This window comes from Pleurodeles waltl, chromosome 12, assembly GCF_031143425.1.
Source record: "Pleurodeles waltl isolate 20211129_DDA chromosome 12, aPleWal1.hap1.20221129, whole genome shotgun sequence".
In the NCBI taxonomy this organism is placed as follows: domain Eukaryota; kingdom Metazoa; phylum Chordata; class Amphibia; order Caudata; family Salamandridae; genus Pleurodeles; species Pleurodeles waltl.
The window spans coordinates 131,532,328-131,553,704 of NC_090451.1; the positions used below are offsets into that span (position 1 = coordinate 131,532,328).

The window sequence follows — 21,377 nt, forward strand, 5'->3', positions numbered from 1 at the left end:
TCTCTTTGCATATATATTTGCTGTTTAAAGATTGGAGATGCTTTAAAATGTGCGCAATAATGAAATTAAAACATGTACAAACGTGCACTTTCGGTTGTACTGACCTTCCGTTAGGAGCCTCGCAAAGTGATTTAATAAATGTATTTCCTAGACAGGTGCATGAGAGAGAGCGCGCAGGCGCTCAGTCTGCAGTGACGCAAACATTCACTGTGCACTAGTCAGAACTATCCTTTCTGTATTGTGCCATGGTGTGGTATTTCCAAAGACAAACTGCCACTAAGCATGTGATGCACAGCACTTCACCATTCATTTATGGTATTTCTAGCAAGCACCTACACCCAGCACATGCTTCATTGTGCATGCAAAGTCCGACATCTCATGTATTCTTTGCATGGGTACATAAATTCAGTACATGCACAAACCATGATTGCACTGCATAGCACTATTTTATACCTGTACTGTACACCACAGGCATACATCCTGCACCAGGTCACCACTCCTGCGCTGCACAGCAACCTTCATCCAACTGATGTAGGCCAGGGATGAGTAAGCACGTAGTTTTTTTGTTTTTGTTTTAAGTTGAGTGGGCCTGTAGAACGCACTCCAGTGACTGGTGAGAAGGACCTGTCCACCCCTACTGTTCGCTACAGTGTGTTGTCGCCCCCGTGCTCGTGCTACTAAACGCCTGAAGGCAGTAGCCTTCCTCCACGCTTTGGGGACCCTTCCCGGTCCAACAAGACCGCAGTCAGTCAAAACTGGCCTATGGCACACAAGCATGATCGGTGTTTGCCTAGGACCCCAAAAATCAGCTTTAGGGATTGCAGTACGGCGCTCAAGACAGGAGTACACGTGTTACAACATCGGAGTTTACCGTCCCCGCAGATGTGCTCCCAAAATGTGCAATTCGTTTGAATAATCAAGTTAAAATAGTTAATTAACCCCACATACTATAGCTGGGAAACGAGTTTGCGTTAAAATTTAGACCAGGGCAATATTTTGCCTGCAGATGCCCATATACGGTATTTTGGCAGTGTGCTTCTCAATATATTGTGTGGTTCTTTGAGCGCCTTTACCAGCTGTGGTCAAAGGCTCAGTTAAGCGATCAACTTCCGGCAGCCTCAGTGCAGAGAGCGGTGAAACGGGGGAGTACAAGGGGGCGGGGAGAAACGGCGGGGCGACAACTGCAAGTCGGAAAAGGCGTGGTTTGAGGTGAGGAACTGATGGAGTAACAAAAACCGGAGAGTAGAAACTACGAAATAAAGTGATAAGTATCCCATAAGAAAACGAAAGAAAGGTTCAGGGTCTGGCGAGCTGAGAGAGCGAGTCAAAAAAGGCAAAGAAAGATTTGAGATCAGAAATTGTTCTGTAGATAAAAAAGTAAAAACTACAAGTGAGAAACAGTTCGTTCAGCAAGACCTGGAGAGGAGAAAATAAAGCAGGGAGAAGAGCGAGGGGTGATAGGAGAAATGTGAGCGAGGGGGAAGCTGAAAATAGGGAGGCCAGGGTAGGAAGCCAAGAGCTGAACAAAGAAACCGGGGCAGTAGGAATACCTCCTGTGAGAGCAATCCAGGAAAACGAGAGTTGGGCGGCCAGCGCAGAAAAGCATCGCCAGCGAGCGGAGCACGAAAAAGTACCTATTAAGAGACAGGAAAAACATCAAAACTAACGCGGGCATCTCGAGCTATGCCAAACACCCGCAGTTGCACAAAAATACAGCAGTCCCGCGCGCCCTTTGACGTGCATTCACGGCCCCCATTTTCACTGCAGTCCCTAGCGCCTAGAAGCAGCACGCAACGCCGAAAATAACGAATATAAACCATAGTATACATGTAAGGACGTGTACATCACGCGCACCGTACTACTTCTACCCTCTTCTCCACGCGCGTCCAATTCACTCAGTTGGATCTACTTACAGCTCCCGGTATAAAATCAGGGCCAAAGCGATCGAGAAAGCGCTTTTCACTTCCACCCTTGGACCCCACGAGGGTGATGGATATGCAGTCCAGGGTCCTGGCAAGGAGGGACCTGCCCGTCTCCACCTCTATTTTGTACTCCGCCATGTCCCGAGGGCAGCTCTGCGGTAGTGGTTCCCAGGGCGGAGTCCCTTCCTTTTTAAAGGACCGCAGTGGCGCTTTATAAAAAGCCACCCCAAGGAGGCCAGCCCAGGTCCGTATCAGGTGCGCACGTCACGGACATGGACACCTGAAGGCTGTTGGGGTCTACCTGCTATTTCCGGAGAATAACTTGTTCAGGGCAAATTCACTTCACAAAGATCGCACATTGTGTACATTTTGTCCCGTTTTACCACCCTTTGGTCGAACGCGCATCGAACCGACGGCCGACGCCTTTAGTGCATCAGTTAATTAAAACCGTGGCAATTCAAGGTCAAACAATATATAAACATTCTTAAAAGGAATATATTACATAACAATACGTGGATAAAACAGATACAATCGATAAAGGTCAGCACAGGCTCAAATAAATTCCAACCGCACTATAAAATTGTTCTTAGCACCCTCCTAATAGCCACAACCATATGCAGGATTGATTCATTCTTTTACCAACATAGCCTAAGACCAGCCTCCTTGGAAAATTGTCCTTGCTCCGCTCTGAAAAGGGGATTAGCTTGCCTATAAAGAGATCAATTTTTAATCTAGTTTTCACTGGTGGAATATATTAACTTTGTTTTGAACGTTCCTAGTAGAATAGGACAGAACTGTCATAGGAAGAGACACGTTAATGAGACTCCCATACACATTTCTTGCAGCATCTAGGTGGCATGATTATATATGTGGACTTCCAAGATTTGGTGGAATGGCCCAGACTTTCCCCAATGCCAAGTCGCAGGCGGCGCTAAAACACCACCTTTCTTTAGGTCACTAATGCTGCATAGACTTAATGACTGAAGAGCCATTTGCCAATTTTATTCTCACCCAAGTACCGAGGTAAAGAGCCTGAATAGCATGAACCGGGGACATGCAAAATACACCAGCTCTGCAGTTTATGCCGTAATCGGTTTCTTTCCACCCCATTAAAAGCGGTACTACGATCCTCAAAGTAGGTTAACAGGCGATCCTAACTAGAGGGGGCTGACTGATGCAAAGTAAAACCAATTTCTATTGTGGTGCGAGTGGGTTGAAAGCCAGTGTTGGAACAGGAATGCCTGTGGTTACTATAACAGATCTGTACCCCCTGTCAAGACCGCCCAACAGCGAGTTAATCTGGTATTTTGACTTTATTTCTCCCAGCCACCACACTAGCCCAATGTGTGCAGAGGCCTATACAGGTTTCTGACAATGGAAGATCCAAGACTTGTCCTGGGATCTGGATGGGCCTGCCAGGCTTCCCTCAGGAACAGAGGACTACTGTGTGTTATAGATGCAGCACACCAAGTGGTGAACATGTGCTGCAATTTGTGAATCCTTGCTACGATCAGACTGTATGAATGTGTGGCTTACTGACCCCCTCATGTAAAATTCCAGTGTTCATCTACCAACTTTGTGCGTTTGTCAGGTATGTGTACTAATGTAGTGCATATGTGATAGACTACACACCCAGAGCCTTACTAATACTAAAGCCAGTGGGATCCATTTCAGGAGCCTGGAGGTTGTGCATCCTGGGTCAGGTTAATTGCCCTGTTAACAGCCATTGACGTTCGAACTTTTTAAAGTTGCCATTTACTTAAGTTACATTAAATTTGACTTGAGAATCAAGTGGAGAGTAATGCAGCGATTCCTTTGATAATCTTACCTATAAACTAGGACTTGGTGGAATTGAACTTCCTTAAAGCTCTGCATAATTCCACGGAATTTGTCAGAGGGGTAGACAAATAAAAAAAGAATAATAATAATAATTGATTCCAGAGTGCTGCAGTGGCAGTAAAAACATATAGGCTTGTGCAGCATTCCCCCATGGGCCTCTCACCCTCCTCCCCTGGGCAGGGATGGCAGGGGAAAACTGCTTCCCCTTCCACCCCTGACCCCACCCAGTGACGACCGATGTCAGCACGCAATCACGCGCTGACCACAGGTCAGCCCTATCGCGCTGGAAGCTCAGCTTCCAGTGCGATCGGAAGAGAAAGTAAAACATTTCTCTTCCAATCAGGAGTGAAGGGGGGGGGGGGAGAAGAGAACAGGGAGACATTAAAAAGGAAAGGATTTTTCTTTCCTTTGATGTCTTTGTGAGCATTTCTGCAGCACAATTGCATAGCAATTGTGCTTCAGAAATGCCTACTAGACACCAGGGAGTTAATTTTTTTGATGAAATGGACATGAGGGGAATGGCCCCCAAGGGGGAGGGGAAGTGGGGGGCTATATTAATTAGGCCCATCTGCCCCCAAAAAGGGGGGGGAACCAGATGCTAAGGTTTTTTTTTTTTTTTTTCCCCCTAGAGGGGAATGACGCCTTAGGCAAGGGTCGCTCCCCTGCGGGCCAAATTATAGGCCATTTCTGCCCCCCACCCAGGTGGGGAGGGGGGGGGGCATATAGGCCTATTCTTTTTAGTCAGAAACCAGTAGACATCAGGGATTATTTCCCTGAATTTCATTCCCTTAGGCAAGAGTCGCTCCCCTGGGGGCAATTTTTATTTTAGGCAATTTCTGCCCCCATGTGGGCAGATCAACCTTTCTATTAGGCCCATCTGCCCACAAAGGGGGCAGAAACCACTTAAGCACCAGGGATTGGGGTGTATGTTTTGTTTGGGAGGTAGCCCCTTGGGCAAGGGTTGCTCCCCAGGGGGGCACATAACTGTTGGCCATTTCCCTGCCTATTTTTGTAAGGCCCATCAGCCCCAAGAGGGGGCAGAAAGCCCACTAGACACCAGGGAATTGGTTTAAAAAAAAGTTAAGTGGGGGTATGACCATCACCCCACCCCGCATAAATGGGGACAAAGTTGTTAGGCGGTAATTGGCCCATCTGCCCACTGGTGGGCAGATGGGGGAATTACCACAGATCCACTGCCCCGGGTGGAGGGGCAAGGGGGGAGGGAGGGGGGGAACAGAAAGCTAACTTGATGCCAGGGAATTAAAAAAAAAAAAAAAAAAAAAAAAAAAAAAAAAAAAAATGGGGTGCTGGCTACCAACCAGGAGCATGGTTATGCCCCCACCACAACTGTAGGGGGTAACGGTCTTTCAGCTCCGCACCGCACACTAAAAGATCTTATTCCCTGCGGCAAGGAGGAGGACATTTGATTATTTTGGGTTTTGGTTTTACCTTTGGGCCATGAGAGCTTGGCTAACTCAAAATCGTCACGGTGCGGGCTGCACTTTTTGGACTTTAGGACACTGCCATGTAGAAAAATCTACAAGACCTAGACACATCTGAATTCTAAACATCTGGGTGAATAGAGGGTGGTGTGCTTCACAAGCACCCTGCACCATTCTTACCCAGAATGCCCTGCAAACCTCCAACTTTGTTTGAAATACTACATACAGAGCCAAATTCCTGCACATGTGATTTCAAAGTAAGAAATAACATGCAGAGCCCAAGGGTTCCCCTTAGTGGCAAAAAGAGAATTCTAATGCTCTTACCTCTATTTTGTGGTAGTGTGGTCGAGCAGTAGGCTTATCAGAGGGTAGTGTTAAGCTTTTGGTGTACACACAAGCAATAAATGAGGAACACACACTCAGACAAATACAGGCCAATAGTTTTTTATATAGAAAAATATATTTTCTTAGTCTATTTTAAGAACCACAGTTTCAAGATTTACAAACAATACTTTAAATGAAAGATATTTCACTCCGGTATCTTAGGAACTCCTAATCGTCACAATAGCATGTACAGTTTTGGCAAAAATGGCAATAAGCTATTTTGAAAATGGACAGTGCAAAAATCAACAGTTCCTGGGGAGAGGTAAGTAAATGTTAAGTTCACAGGTAAGTACAACACTTACAGGGTTCAAATTTGGGTCCAAGGCAACCCCAAAGTTACCACACCAGCAACTCGGGGCCGGTCAGGTGCAGAGGTCAAAGTGGTGCCCAAAACGTATAGGCTTCTATGGAAATAGGGGTGCCCCGGTTCCAGGCTGCCAGCAGGTAAGTACCCGCGACTTCGGAGGGCAGGCCAGGGGGGTTTTGTAGGCCACGGGGGGCACAGAAAGTGCACCCTCAGTGGCACAGGGGCAGCAGGGTGCACAGTGCAAACAGGTGTCGGGTTCTCAATAGAGATCAATGGGGAGATCTAGGGGTCTAGTCAGCGATGCAGGTGAGCAAGGGGGGGGGGGGGGGGGGGTTCTTCAGGGTAGCCACCACCTGGGCTAGGAAGAGGGTCGCCTGGGGGTCGCTCCTGCACTGGAGTTCGGTTCCTTCAGGTCCTGGGGCTACGGGTACAGTGGGTTTCCCAGGCGTCTGGTTCCTTGAATCAGGCAGTCGGTCAGGGGGAGCCTCTGGATTCCCCCTGCAGGCGTCGCTGTGGGGGCTCAGGGGGGTCAACTCTGGCTACTCACAGGCTCGCAGTCGCCGGGGAGTCCTCCCTGTAGTGTTGGTTTTTCCACAGGCCGAGCTGGGGGTATCTCAGTCTCATGCTTCCGGCAGGAAACGTGTGGTCTTTAAAAGTTGCTTCTTTGTTGCAAAGTTGCAAGTTGGTTGAACAGGGCTGCTGTCCTCAGGAGTTTCTAGGTCCTTTTAGATGCAGGGTAGTCCTGAGGCTTCAGAGGTCGCTGGACCCTGGGGGACGCGTCGCTGTTGCAGTTTCTCGAAGTGGGGAGACAGGCTGGTAGGACTGGGGCCAAAGCAGTTGGTGTCTCCATTTTCTCTGCAGGGCTTCAGGTCAGCAGTCCTTAGTCTTCAGGTTGCAGGAATCCATCTTCCTCGATTCTGGGAGCCCCTAAATACTCAATTTAGGTGTGTGTGTTTAGGTCTAGGAGGATAGTAGCCAATGCCTACTAGCCCTAAGGGTGGCTAAACCCTCTTTGTGCCTCCTCCCTGTGGGGGGGGGGGGGGGGTCACATCCCTAATCCTATTGGGGGAATCCTCCATCTGCAAGACGGAGGATTTCTAAAAGTCAGTCACCTCATCTCAGGACACCTTAGGGGTTGTCCTGACTGGCCAGTGACTCCTTGTTTCTCATTATCTCCTCTGGCCTTGCAGCCAAAAGTGGGGGCTGTGGCCGGAGGGGCGGGCATCTCCACTAGCTGGGATGCCCTGTGGTGCTGTAACAAAGGGGGTGAGCCTTTGAGGCTCACTGCCAGGTGTTAGTTCCTGCAGGGAGAGGTGAGAAGCACCTCCAACCAGTACAGGCTTTGTTCCTGGCCATAGATTGACAAAGGCACTCTCCCCACGTGGCCAGCAACATGTCTGTTGTGTGGCAGGCTGGTAAAACTAGTCAGCCCACACTGGAAGTCAGGTATGTTTTCAGGGGGCATCTCTAAGATGCCCTCTGGGTGTATTTCACAATAAAATGTACACTGGCATCAGTGTGCATTTATTGTGCTGAGAAGTTTGATACCAAACTTCCCAGTTTTCAGTCTAGCCATTATGGTGCTGTGGAGTTCGTGCATGACAGACTCCCAGACCATATACTCTTATGGCTACCCTGCACTTACAATGTCTAAGGTTTTGTTTAGACACTGTAGGGGCATAGTGCTCATGCACCTATGTCCTCACCTGTAGGGTAGTGCACCCTGCCTTAGGGCTGTAAAGGCTGCTAGAGGGGTGACTTATCTATGCCATAGGCAGTGTGAGGTTGTCATGACACCCTGAGGGGAGTGCCATGTCAACTTAGTCATTTTCTCCCCACCAGCACACACAAGCTGGCAAGCAGTGTGTGCTGAGTGAGGGGTCCCCAGGGTGGCATAAGACATGCTGCAGCCCTTAGAGACCTTTCCTGGCATCAGGGCCCTTGGTACCAGTTACAAGGGACTTACCTGGGTGCCATGGTTGTGCCAGTTGTGGAGACAAAGGTACAGTTTAGGGAAAGAACACTGGTGCTGGGACCTGGTTAGCAGGCACACTTTCAAATCATAACTTAGCATCAGCAAAGGCAAAAAGTCAGGGGGTAACCATGCCAAGAAGGCATTTTCTTACAACATGTTTTCCACATTTGTGATGAACCATCAGGAATCTGCAGGAAGCCACATAATTCCTACCACCCAGCATTGTTGCATCTGCAACAATGAAAATTCTGCCCCACTTGTCAGCCTAAAAACGCTTTTCTTTCCTCTTCAAACTGCCCTTTTGGACTCACTTTGGTTCCCCCTCAATTTTGACATGTTTTTGGCTCTTTCCTGTCACAGGCACTTGGCCCACCTACACAAGTGAGGTACCACTTATCTGGAGACTATGGGTAACGTGGTGATGTTTTACCACACCAGCACAAATTTCCTACAACACAAATGTGGGGAAAATGTGATTTATTTTTTTAGCTAAATTGGAGGTTTGCTGAGGATTCTGGGTGAGAAAACACTGGGGGATCCATGCAAGTCACACATCCCTGGATTCCCTTGGGTGCCTAGAAATGGCTGCTGAGCCCAGGACCCAAAACAGAGGTGTTCCCCCCTCGGTGCAAAAACAGGTATTTTTGCATTTGATCATTTTGATGTGTTCACGTAGTGTTTTGGGGCATTTCCTTTCGCGGGCAGTAGGCCTACCCACACAAGTGAGGTTTAAAAAAAAAAAAAAAAAAAAAAAGGGCAGTTGTGGGGGAATGCTTGGTAGAAGAAAGTTTGCGGTCCCCCTCAGATTCCAGAACTTTGCCGCACCAAAATGTGAAGTTTTTTTTGCCTAATTGAGGTGTGCTAAGGATTCTGGGTAACAGAACCTGGTGTTACTGCCACAAGTTACCCCATCCTGGGTTCCCCTAGGTGTCTAGTTTTCAGGAAATGTTCAGGTTTGCCGAGGTGCTGGATGAGCTAGGGGCCAAAATCCACATCTAGGTACTTTGTAAAAAAAATAAAAAAAAAAAATAAGAACACACAACACAAAACAAGTCAGGTTTTATAAGAAAAAGTTGATGTGTCCATGTTGCATTTTTGGGTGTTTCCTGTCGTGGGCACTAGGCCTACCAATACAAATGGGGTACCATTTTTAATCGGGAGACTTGGGGAATGCTGGGTGGAAGGAAGTTTGTAGCTTCTCAGATTCCAGAATTTTCCACCACTGAAATTTGAGGAAAGTGTTTTTTTTGTGAATTGAGGTTTGCAAAGGATTCTGAGTAACAGAACCTGGTGAAAGCCCCACAAGTCACCCCATCCTGGATTCCCCTAGGTGTCTAATTTAATTTTTTTTACAGGTATAGGTTTCCCGAGGTGTCGGCTGCGCTATAGGCCGAAATCCACAGTGAGCAATTTCCCCAATAAAAAAAAAAAGATTTCAATGTAAAAATGGGATACGTCCATTTTGCGTTTCCCGTCGCTGGCGCTAGGCCTACCCACACAAGTTAGGTACCTTTTTTTTTTTTTTTAAATACGAAACCAGGAGACTTGGAGCACAGAAGTGTTACCGCCCCTTGCTGTGTTTCTGTACATTTTTTCCTTACAAATGTAAGTGTGTAAAACAGAAGTCTATGAGAAATGCCCTATAATTCACATGCTAGTGTGGGTACCCTGGAATTCAGAGATGTGCAAATAACCACTGCTTCTCAACACCTGATCTTGTACCCATTTTGGAAATACAAAAAGGTTTACTTGACACATTTTACACTATTTATATATTTCACCAAATGAATTGCTGTATACCTGGTATGCAATGAAAACCAATTGCAAGGTGCAGCTCATTTATTGGCTCTAGGTACCTAGGGTTCTTGATGAACCTAAAAGCCCTCTATATCCCCGCAACCAGAAGAGTCCAGCAGATGTAGAGGTATATTGCTTTAAAAAAATCTGCCATAGCTGGGAAAAATTAAAGAAAACGTGGACAGAAATGGCTTTTTCCTCATCAATTTCAATATTTATTTTAGCTACTTTCTGTAGTAAAACCTTGAAGGGTCTACACAAATAACCCCTAGCTGAACTCAGAATTGTGCCTACTTTTCAGAAATGTGTAGCTGTCTGGGATCCAGCATGGGTTTATACCCATTTCTATCACTAACTAGGGAGCTGAAAGCACAAAAAAAAAAAAAAAAAAAAAAAAAAAAAAAAACACAATTGTAAAAATGGGGTATTTCCCATTAAAATGGCAAAATTGTGTTGAAAAAAAAAATAGTTTTCTGATTCAAGTCTGCTTGTTTCTGAAAGCAGGGAAGATGATAATTTTAGCACCACAAGCTTTGTTGATGCCAATTTCAGAGGAAAAAAAAAAAAAAAAAAACTTTTATTCTGCAGCATTTTCCTTTTTTTATTTTAGACAGAATTGTAGCTGTATTTTGGCTAATTTCTTGGTCTACTGCAGGGGGAACGCAAACTCTGGGTCCTCTAGATTTCCTAGAATGTTGGGGGGGGGGGGGGGGAAACACATAAGACAAATTTGGCACGGATAACTTGGACAAAAAGTTGGAACCTAAATAGCAAAAAAAAAAAAAAAAAAAAAAAAAAAAAAAAAAAAAAAAAAAAAAAAAAAAAGAGTGCACCAGAGTGGAAAAGACCTGGCAGCGAAGGGTTTAAGGAAGCTTTTGTTTCACTGCAGGCTTGTTTCACTGCAGGCTAATGCACACTGAAAGTGAAAGAAGGGAGCACCGAGAATGCATCACTAATTTAGAATTATATTAATAAACTTCACAATTGTAAACATTAGTACAGAGATGTACTACTGACCATGTTCCAAAGCTAAAGAAAGAAGCATTTGTAATGCAACGGGTCTTGAGTTTGCTCAAATTAGAGCTATTAGCGTTATAAATTCCTAACTGGACTTTTCTTGCCACAAATTGAAAATTAAAAGTAAATCAGTTGTTGTAAGGAAGCCAATACAGAGCGCCACAGCCACCATGAGCGCAAAGGAGAGACAAGGAAAAAAGTTTGTTTGTAGTCAAACATATCGGCACACGTGCAATTATCCCTGTAACAGGGCCCATGGCCAAGGCAGTAACAATTGTCTCAAGGAGGGACAAACATAGTGCATTTACCAATGAAAGGATTTTTCAAAGGTGAGTGTGTTTAAATGATACCCACTTGTTTTCTATCTTCTTATTGTCATATGTTTCAGGGGCCTGCTGCCAGGAAAGGGTGTTTGCCTGGTGATCAACATCGCTGCTGCAGAGATTCGGTGCTTGTGTAGAAAGCAGCCTCAAAAGGGGCCAAGGCAGCTGGTGAGGGGGGGGGGGGGGGGGGGAGAGGAGAGAGAGAGAGAGAGGAGAGAGAGGAGAGAGAGAGAGGAGAGAGAGGGTGGTGATTAGTCTTCCATTTGGCACCACATACACAGATGGCAGGGAGGAGCAGGGGGTTTATAATAAGGGGCCTAGAGTCGCTTCAAAGAAGGAACAAGAGGGTCAAGGTAAAACAGTGCTCATTTGTTAATTCCGCAAGTGGAGCAGCAGAGTTAATTTAGTAATTCTGTGTTACAGCAGTATTCTGCCCACTCCCAGTATAAACTTCAGTAGTTCCATTCAGAAGTTAACACTTCTGAGTGGTCGGCATGCAACCCTTTAGTTGCCAATGGGGCTACTAGCCTTTCTACAGTAAAATGACCATTTAGGGTTTTTACTTTTAGAATATGTATGTACACATGTTCCACTGTAACACCCTACCTGAGGGCTCTGCAGGCTTGACGGAGAGGACAATCAAAAGTAAGGTCTGGACTTTGCCATTACTTTAAATTGCAAAGTCTAGTTAGCAGTTCGAAAACTGCTCTGCCAGCCAGTAATGGAAGGGTGGGAGTCATGCTTTGTTTTGACACACATAGCACAATAAGTGCGGCAGCCCACCAGAGACCCGTTAACAGTCCTGGTTACCCATGGTACCATATACTAGGGTCTTTAGCTACCCTCAATTGGCATGTTAACTTAATCAGGCGTTTTATGGATAAGAGCACTGGCACTGAGGCCTGGTTGGCAGGAGTCTGTGCACTCAGTCGAAAAACCAGCAGTATCAGCTCATGCAAAAAGAGGCATTTGCTTCTACTTGCATCTACAATTAGTTAAGAAATGGAAAAGCCAATGGGTCGGTCTAATGTCTAATTTGAGCCCCAATTAAAACATTGAAAAGCCTGCTGCAGTGAAAAAACGAAGAAAAAAAAAGTGGTTTGTGTATACAAAGAAATGAGGAAATGAATTTAATGTGTGATGATTGTGCCTTTATGAGATGGAAAATATGCTATTGAGCACTGCCAGCACGACAGACCAAACAATAGCATTACGTAGGAAAAACTCCCCTGGGGAAAGCCAGAGCCCTCTGTGTCTAGTTTAAATTAGTGTAACAAGGTCAGACAGCTACGATGTCAAACCAGACATAAAATGAACACCATTGACCAGCTGTAGTGCATGAAGGATGGCCAATTTTCAGACAGACTTCTCTTTCCATATGTTTTCCCCGTGTCTATAGTGCATTCAATATGTCTTTTAGTTGTTGTCCTTTTTAAGGTCTGGGTAACTTTGGAGAAATTAATTGTGGGGAGAATCTGAGAGGTAAAGGAGGATTCATATGTATCTGCCTCATTTCAACTCACTCAAAGTGAAACACTTGAGGCAGCTCGTGTAAACTAATATATGTAAACCTTGTAAACAGACGTGGGGGGCAGAGGGGAGAAGAAGAGTGGCTCAATTCCAAAATGGACACTTACCTGGGGATCATAGTTAGGGTCCCTTCTTTTCAGCATCCCCTTCTCCCCAGGCCCCTTGGAGAAGAGCGATCCAAGATCTGTGAGAACTATGAATGATAGAGATGCCGGCAGAGGCGGACTTTCGAGCAGTGCAGAAGGACAGACGGCAGCGCCAGTGTTGTCGAATGAACCAGCATCTGTGCGCCCTGGGGAGTGACAGGACGGGGCAGCTGGGGTGGTACCACATTCAAAGCCACTCGGGAAAGGGGACATACTAGCGTGTGAGCCGGTGGTTGCCAGAGACTGCAAAGAGTAACTTCACAGCTGGGGGAAGAGGAGCTGGGCAGATATAGCCACCCATCCATACTGCTGAGATGCCTGCAAGCCATCCAGGCTGCAGATGTAGCCCCCTTGGCACGGACTCCGGCCAGCTGCAGGCCTGAGAGCACAGTGGACCCTTTTGGGGAGCGCTCCAGACATGGGCGTAGGAAGTGTGGGGGACGCGGGGGATGTATCCCCCCAGATTTTGGAGGGTGGGGGACAAAGGTGGGGGGGGGGGGGGGGGGGGGGGGGACAAGGGGACACAATAATTTCCCCTCTCACATCTGTCATTCAGAGGGCCATTAGCGCACAAGAGTGCTACTTATGATAGCCCTGTACAGACAAATCCTCCAAGCTGATGGTAACCAAATGAAGGTGAGTCAGGAGGCCCCCTGCGCCCTCTGCCCTTTTGTCCTGTTCTAAGGGTGCTCATAAGAACAAAGGGCACAGGAGGAGAAAAGAGTTTTGGATGATTACTGTCACCTGCTGCCTTGAAGAGGAGCACTGCAGGATGCCTTCAAGAGGAGCTGCAAACCAATGAGGAAGATCTAAAGAGAGAACAGAGTACCACTCACGTGATGCCTGCAGGCTAGAAAGGAGACTCTGTGAAACACAATATTTGTATTTGCCTAAGATCACACCAGTTGGTGAAACAGTGAAGTCGAGACTGAGCCCAGATTTTACATTTTTACACAACAATTTAGCTATTAGAAGGGTATATTTTTCTAACATTTATGTTTAATGTTTTGTTTTCTAGGTAATGAAGTGCTTGATTACAGCGTGGCTAACAGGGAGAAGCCATATTTCATTTTGGGCCGTTATGCCTAGCGTTATTATTTATGTTGTTATTGTTACATACTTCAGCATATTGAAGTATATTATCTTTTCTCTATCTTTTCTTCACTCTACTCTGAAACAATCTACCCTTTGCCACTGCACCCTACACCACTTTTCTCCACTCTGTGCCACTGCAATCTATGCTATTCTGCTCTAACCATTGTACACTACACCCCTGCACTCTGCCAGTGCACTATTCACCACTTTACTCAAAACCAATGGACTCTATGCCAATCTACTCTGCACCACAGCACTCTATTCCACTGCTTTCAATGCCACTGTACTCTGCACCACAGCACTCTGTCAGTCTACAATACACCACTGTACTCTGCGACCCTCTAATCTGCAACATTGCACTTTCTGCCACTGAACTCCACGCCACTCTACACCACTGCACTCAATGCCACTGTGCTCTGTCCCACTGCACTCTTTTCTGCACCACTGCACTATAATCTACTCTACACCACTCCACTGTAGGGCACTTCACTCTACTTTGAAATCATCTCCTCTATGCCACTCCAATCTACGCAACTCTACGCCAGTCTAATCTATCTTGCACCACGCCAATGTACCCTGCACCACTCCAATCTGCTCTGCTCTATGCTACTGCACTCTACTTCACTATGCTCCACTCTGCAACAATCTACTCTTCACTACTATGCTGTACCCTGCAGCAATCTACTTCCATGCCACTGCACTCTATGCATCTCTATTCTATTCTGCACCACTGTACTCTAAGCCACTCCTCTACTCTACATCACTGCACTCTAAACCAATGCATTCTATGCCACTCTACACCACTGCCCTTTATGACACTACTCTGCAACACTGCACTCTGCCACTGAACTATACTCCTCTCTACTCTGCACCACGGTACTCTGCACTGCTCAACTATATGCCACTCTACTGCACTCTACACCAGCGTACTATATGCCACTGCACTCTATGCCCCTTTACTCTGCATCACTGCACTCCACCACTGCACCCTACACTAGTCTACTCTACCTTGCACCGCATCACTCTATGACAGTACTCTGAACCACTGCAATCTATTCTGTGCTCCCCTCTACTCTTCACCACTCTACGCTACTGCACTGTACTGTACGCTAAACCAGTGCAGTATTCGCCAATGCACTCTACACCACTACACTCTACACCAATCTAGTTTGCACCACTGTACTCTATGCCACTTCACCCTAGACCACCCAACTCCACTCTATGACACTTCACTCTGACATTACACTCCATGATACTAGACTCTGACACTCTATTCCATTAAACTCTCACTTTCTCCACTCTAACTCCCTACACGCCACTCCATTCCACTTTACTCCACACCACTCTATGCCACTTCAATCTACGACACTCTGCTCAATGCCACTGCACAACCCTCTACGCCACTCCAATATACAACAATGTACTGTGCTCAACAACACTCTACCCAACTTTCTGTATGCTAGTTCATGTTACTTTACTTCACTACTCCAGTTCACTCTTCTTTATGCCTTTCCACTCTATGACACTCTGCCACTCCACTCTATGACACTATTACACTGTGACACTACTCCACTCTAATACTACTTTATGGTATTGGCGCTTGATTAGAGATTCAGATCTCCATTGATTGCCTTCTCACTCATGAGACGTGAGTCCGATTTATCTTCGCCGTTATGGTTACAAGCACTCTGTAACCCTTTTAACTCCAGCTTAACGAAGGCTTAGGATGATCCTGATACTTGTCTAGGGGATCAAAATATTGTCGGCCAAAGTACCTTGACTTGAATTTGTGATATTGTACATAAGTTGGCATGAGCATAAGCACTATGAGCTAATGACCTATTGATTCACTATTTGAGTCATTCATGTAGAAGTCGGTGTATAAAAGCTTGTAAATCATTGTTGTGGATGCTAACCTTGTAGGAAAGTAGCCTCTTTCTAGCTTGGTTACCCCCACATTTGGCCTGTTTGCCAGTGTGTTTGCGTGTGTCTACTAGGATCCTGCTAATCAGGACCCCAGTAGTTATGCGCTCTCCCTTAAATTATGGTTTTTGCATACTGGTAACCCAGTATTTCACCCAAAATTGGCATATTGGTGCCCCCTTATAAGTCCCTAGTATATGGTACTTCGGTACCCAGGGCATTGGGGTTCCAGGAGATCCATATGGGCTGCAGCATTTCTTTTGCCACCCATAGGGAGCCCATGCAAAGGCTTCTGCAGGACTGCTATTGCAGCCTGCGTGAAAAGGTGTATGCACCCTTTCACTGCCAGTTGCACTGCACCAGGTCACTTATAAGTCACCCCTATAGCAGGCCCTCCAGCCCTGAGGGCAGGGTGCAGAGTACCTGAGTGTGAGGGCACCCCTGCACTAGCAGAGGTGCCCCCACGACCTCCAGGACCATTTTCCCAGACTTCCCGAGTGCGGGATGCCATTTTACACATGTACTTGAAATAAGTCACTACCTATTCCCAGCTACATAATGGTAACTCCGAACATAGGTATGTTTAGTATCAAACATGTTGGAATCATAACCCAACTGGGGGCTCCTTAGAGGACCCCCAGTATTGCCATTCCAGCCTTCTGAGGTTTTCCAGGCAGGCCCAGCTGCTGCCACCTCTCGGACAGGTTTCTGCCCTCCTGTTGCTTGAGAAGCTCAAGCCCATGAAGGCAGAACAAAGGATTTCCTTTGGGAGAGGGGTGTTACACCCTCTCCCTTTGGAAATAGGAGTTACAGGCTTGGGAGGGGTAGCTTCCTTCCCCAGGCCACTGGAAATGCTTTGAAGGGCACATTTGGTGCCCTCCTTGCATAATCCAGTCTACACCGGTTCAGGTACCCCCTGTCCCTGCTCTGGCACGAAACTGGACAAAGGAAAGCGGAGTGACCACTCCCCTGTCCATCACCACCCCAGGTGTGGTGCTCAGAGCTCCTCCAGAGGGTCCCTGGGTTTTGCCATCTTGGATTCCAAGTTGGCAGCAAACTCTGGGAGCATCTGAGTGGGCAGTGCCAGCAGGTGGTGTCTGAGCCGTCCCCTGATAGGTGCTTACCTGTTTAGCTGACCAATGCCTCTTTCATGGCTATTTAGGGTCTCTCCTTTGGGAGGTTCTTCAGATTCGGATTGCAAGACTCCAGCAGAAATCCTCTGCAGCCTTTACTTCACCTGCTCACTGAAGAAACTGCAGCTGGACCCTCCAGGAACTCCACAAACTGCAACAACGAAGCAAAGACGACTTCTGCAACATTGTATCTTCAGCTCTTGCCAGCATATGCAACTGTTTCCCGGTCGTGCATCCTCAGAGGACAGCCTGTCTTCAGCCTGCACCAGAAGAATGAACGAATCTCCCTTGGAGTGAAGGAGTCACTCCCCTGCTTCAGCAGGCACCTCTCTTCAACGACGACCATCTGCTTGGGTCCCCTCTCCTGTTGAGTTGCATGGATCCTACATCACGGGTGGTGGACTGAAGTGGTCCCGATGGTCCGGACGTCCTACTGTCCAACTTTGGTGGAGGTAAGAGCTTGCCTTCCCACGCAAGACAGTAACCCTGTTCACCACGTGTTTTTCAGTTGCCAAGGCCTGTTGGCATCCTTCTATGAAATTCTTTGTGCACAATGTAACTCTGGCCCCCAGCACTCCTTCCGGCAATGCACAGCTTCCTGAGCGGTTCTCTGGCGGTGTGGGATCCTTTGTTTTTGTGCTGCGTGGGCCTCCTTTTGCAACTCCTTTGTCCCTGTGCTGGAGGACTCCTGTGTGCACTGGCTGGTCTTCTGTGGGCTCTCCGAGTTGCTGAGAGCCCCATCGGACTCCTCCTCCTGGGAGGAGTCCACCAGGTCCCTCCTGGTCCCAGGCAGTGCCATTTTCCGCTAACCGTGAGCTTTGCGTGTGCCAAGGTTTGTTGGCAGAATCCAGCGACGCAACCAGACTGCAATCATTCATCCAGTGTGGGATATCATCTGCACCAACCAGGAACACGCATCCATCTTCTTGGGTGCAGTACTGACTGTTGTTCTTCACCAGTGGTTCTTCTTTTGCACCTTGATTCGGGTTAGCAGGGGCTCCTGTCCTCCCTGGACTCTTCTGTGCTTCTTGGACCTAGTCCCATTCTTCCACAGGTCTTTAGGTCCAGGAATCCACCCTTTGTGTCTTGAAGTATCTTCTGGTTCTTGCATCATCTTCTCTCGTGTTCTTGTGTGATCTAGGAAAGTTACTGTCATTTACTCCTGCTTTCCTGGGCTCTGAGGTGGGTTCTATTACTTACCTTTGGTGTTTTCTAATACTCCCAGCGCCCCTCTACACACCACACTTGTCTAGGTGGGAAACCGACATTCGCATTCTACTTTCTTAGTATATGGTTTGTGTTTACCCTAGGCCCATTTCTAACCATTATGATTTTCACTAATTGCACTTTTCTAACTTTTTATTGCTATTGCTGCATACTAGTGTATATAATTGGTGTATTACTTACCTCCTAAGGGAGTATAGTCTCTATGGTATTTTTGGCATTTGTGTCACTAAAATAAAGTACCTTTATTTTTGTAACACTGAGTATTTTCTTTCATGTGTGTGAGTACTGTGTGACTACAGTGGTATTGCATGAGCTCTGCACGTCTCCTAGATAAGCCTTGGCTACAGCTACCCCTAGAGAGCCTGGCTTCTAGACACGGCCTACATTTCACTAATAAGGGATAACTGGACCTGGTATAAGGTGTAAGTACCATAGGTACCCAATACAAACCAGGCCAGCTTCCTCTAAACCACTGTACTATGTAGGTTACTTTTTACATTTTTCTTGTAATTGGTGACATTGGGTCATCCAGATAACTTGTGTAATGCCCGAATACCAGTCTCTCGATTTCCCCTGTTGATGTTTTCCCACTACATTTGATCTTTTATATTTTGATTGAATAAATGTATGAAACAATCCATTTGCATACTACTTTAATATCATTGTTTATGGGAGTGGTGTTGCATTTTATTCAAGGGACCCCTGTTCCTTTAAAGTTAGTTTACTGCTCCATTTTAGGACACTCTACTTACTCCATGACACTACACCACACCAGTCTATGACACATCATTCTCCTTTATGCCATTAACTTTGAGCCATGCTGAATAGTAGTCTCACTAGTGTACAGCATGGCTAAAACACATTGGCAAAGGCAATAGAACTTGCATAGGCGAGACCTATTGGCTATGCCAATGCTTGTTTATAAGGTATGAACTTCAAGGTGACTTGCAATATCCTAATGTACGCAGGGGGTATTTTACCCCATATAATACAAGGTCACACCACCAACTTTCCCACAAACCACTTAAAACCTTAGTGCATAGCTTCTGACATTCAAAGATATGAAAGTAGAGCAGAAGAAAGAAAAGCAACATTCCATTTTTTGCTTTAAACAGCTGCAATAATTATGCTCTGTGACCTGGTCTGCCTTTTACCTTGGCTGCTAGCTCTGGCAGAAGGCATTGTAATGTCAGAACTCGACTGTAATAACCCTATTATAGTCATTTTCCGATGTCTTTTCTTTATAATCAGTGAATGTCTTTTCTTTGCACGCAGTGACTTGGTGCATCACAAACAGCCGTTTCTAGAGAAATTAGTGACTGCAGTTTATACAGAGACTAGAGAATCCATGTTTATATAGCCTGTAACTGCAAGAGCTTCTTCAGTTGAAATGCTTCTAGTTATGACTGATGTGGAGTTGAGCTGCCCAAGATCACACACAGGAGTAGAAGTGTTATTAGAACTATGGTTTCCGAGCACAGTTTACAACTCTTGTAAGTAATTGCCTTTGATATCTCCAGTGCGGTTCCAATTGGCATGAGGCGAAGAGCATGGTGGGTGTGGGGCGCAAAGGGTATGTTCTTCCTTTTTATACTCCTACCTTTATTTGCTTGGTGCATGAAGATGCAAGGTTAATCAACATGTTATTTTCACATTTTAGCTACCGTATTTATCGGCGTATAACACGCACCGGCGTATAACACGCACCTCATTTTAAGAGGACATTTCAGAAAAAAAAAAACTTATTATATCGGCGTATAACACGCACACATCATTTGCCCCCTATTTTCAGGGAGAAAAAGTGCGTGTTATACGCCGATAGATACGGTAATTACTTTGTGAATGTAAATAACAATTAAAGATACTTTCAGACTGTGAAAACATGCCTTCCTTTCTCCCTATTTCACTTCCAATATATAGGATTGTGTATATTTATCGGAGCCTGCAGTTCGTAAACTACGAGCGATTTGTATAGGGTTGATTGAAAGTCCCCAAGGCTGTCCCTGTCCCCCCCAGAAATGTATGGTCTCCTACGCCCCTGGCTCCAGAGGCAGGTGTTGGTAGCGAGGGCTGGTGTTTGGACAATGAAACTCAGGAGAAATGGATAAAGGCTGCTTTTGATAATCTGCTCGAGGGCACAAGGAACGGACAATGGAGGAAGGGCACTTTAAACGTATTTATGTCCGTCCCTTTGCAGTAGTGCAGGTTTTACACTAGCCTTTACATTGATACAGTTTGCAAGTAGAGACGAAAACATTCATGTTTGTATTTGAAATCGCTTGACATTGTTGACGGAAGTGACTTTTAGAAACATGGCTTATTTAAATTATTTATTTTCTCTGGCCTGTTCTTATGCATATGAACATGTCCTATTTGTTATTCTGATTGGTTGACAAGTGCACGTGATCAAGGCTGCAGTTGGCAGCTGAAACGCATTGCGAGATTAAACTTCTAGGTGACACTGTCCCCCGATGTCCTGAGTGTGCGTTTTACTGTTTATTGCTTGAGGATTTCTATATCTGTTTGCTTTGCCGATTCAGGCACCACCCCCCACGGGCCTCCCGAGTCCAGAAGGAGCGCTTTTACTTTGGAGATTATAGATCGATGAAAAAAACATTGGCTGTAGCCACTTTAGCCTTATAGTTAGGGTGGCCAGAGATGTAGGTTTAGGATTTTCGTTCCTTAACATCTTTGTAACAATTCAGCAAATGGTCGCAAAGCTGCGCAGACCTGCTGCCCCAGTCATTTTGGAAGGACAAAGTTTTGTGACATTTAGTCAAGGGGGTGCAAAGTAAAAAGTGGGGGGTCCCAAAATGGGTTTCAAATTATTTTCCACAGACACTTGAATTTCGCATAGCCAAGAAACTGTCAGCTGCATTTTTCTAACATTTGGCAGTATAGCTTAGTAGGTGGTGTAGATTTGTTTGGGTAGCGCAAGCAGAGAAATTAACTAAATCTTCAGCTATTCTTTTTTCGCTATATCTGAGGCTGCGGTGCTACTGCAGTGCACCGCAATGACATGGGATGATCTGATTGGCTAATGACGACTTCTCAAAACCCTCATGGCAGACATGTTGTAGAGGTTGATGTAGTTGACCTGTGCAGTAAAAGTGTTTTGAAATGCATTATTGGGTCTTAAAATTTTCGGAGTACAGCATTGTGGGACCCTAGAGAGTACTGTTTTACTACAAAAATTTTAAAAAAAAGTTTATATATTGATGCTCCGGTTATAATAAAATGCACTTTTAAGAGCCAACCTAAGTAACTATTCAGAGTTTAGAGATGAACTAAGATCTGGCGCATGTTAATGGAAATGG

The 21,377-nt window shown here is 46.0% G+C and overlaps 1 protein-coding gene across 3 annotated transcripts in view; it reads right to left on the reverse strand.

The window, feature by feature from the left end:
* LOC138267488 (hydroperoxide isomerase ALOXE3-like) overlaps positions 1-21,377 on the reverse strand; it is a 261,482-nt gene that overhangs the window by 105,316 nt on the left and 134,789 nt on the right. The window contains exon 1 of one of the 3 annotated variants that reach the window (XM_069216474.1): positions 1,914-2,080. The exons of the other annotated variants lie outside the window; for them this stretch is intronic. Coding sequence (XP_069072575.1) covers positions 1,914-2,060 — 147 coding nt within the window. The 5' untranslated portion in view covers positions 2,061-2,080. Of the gene's footprint in view, positions 1-1,913; positions 2,081-21,377 lie in introns of those variants that run through there. 3 annotated transcript variants of the gene reach the window in all.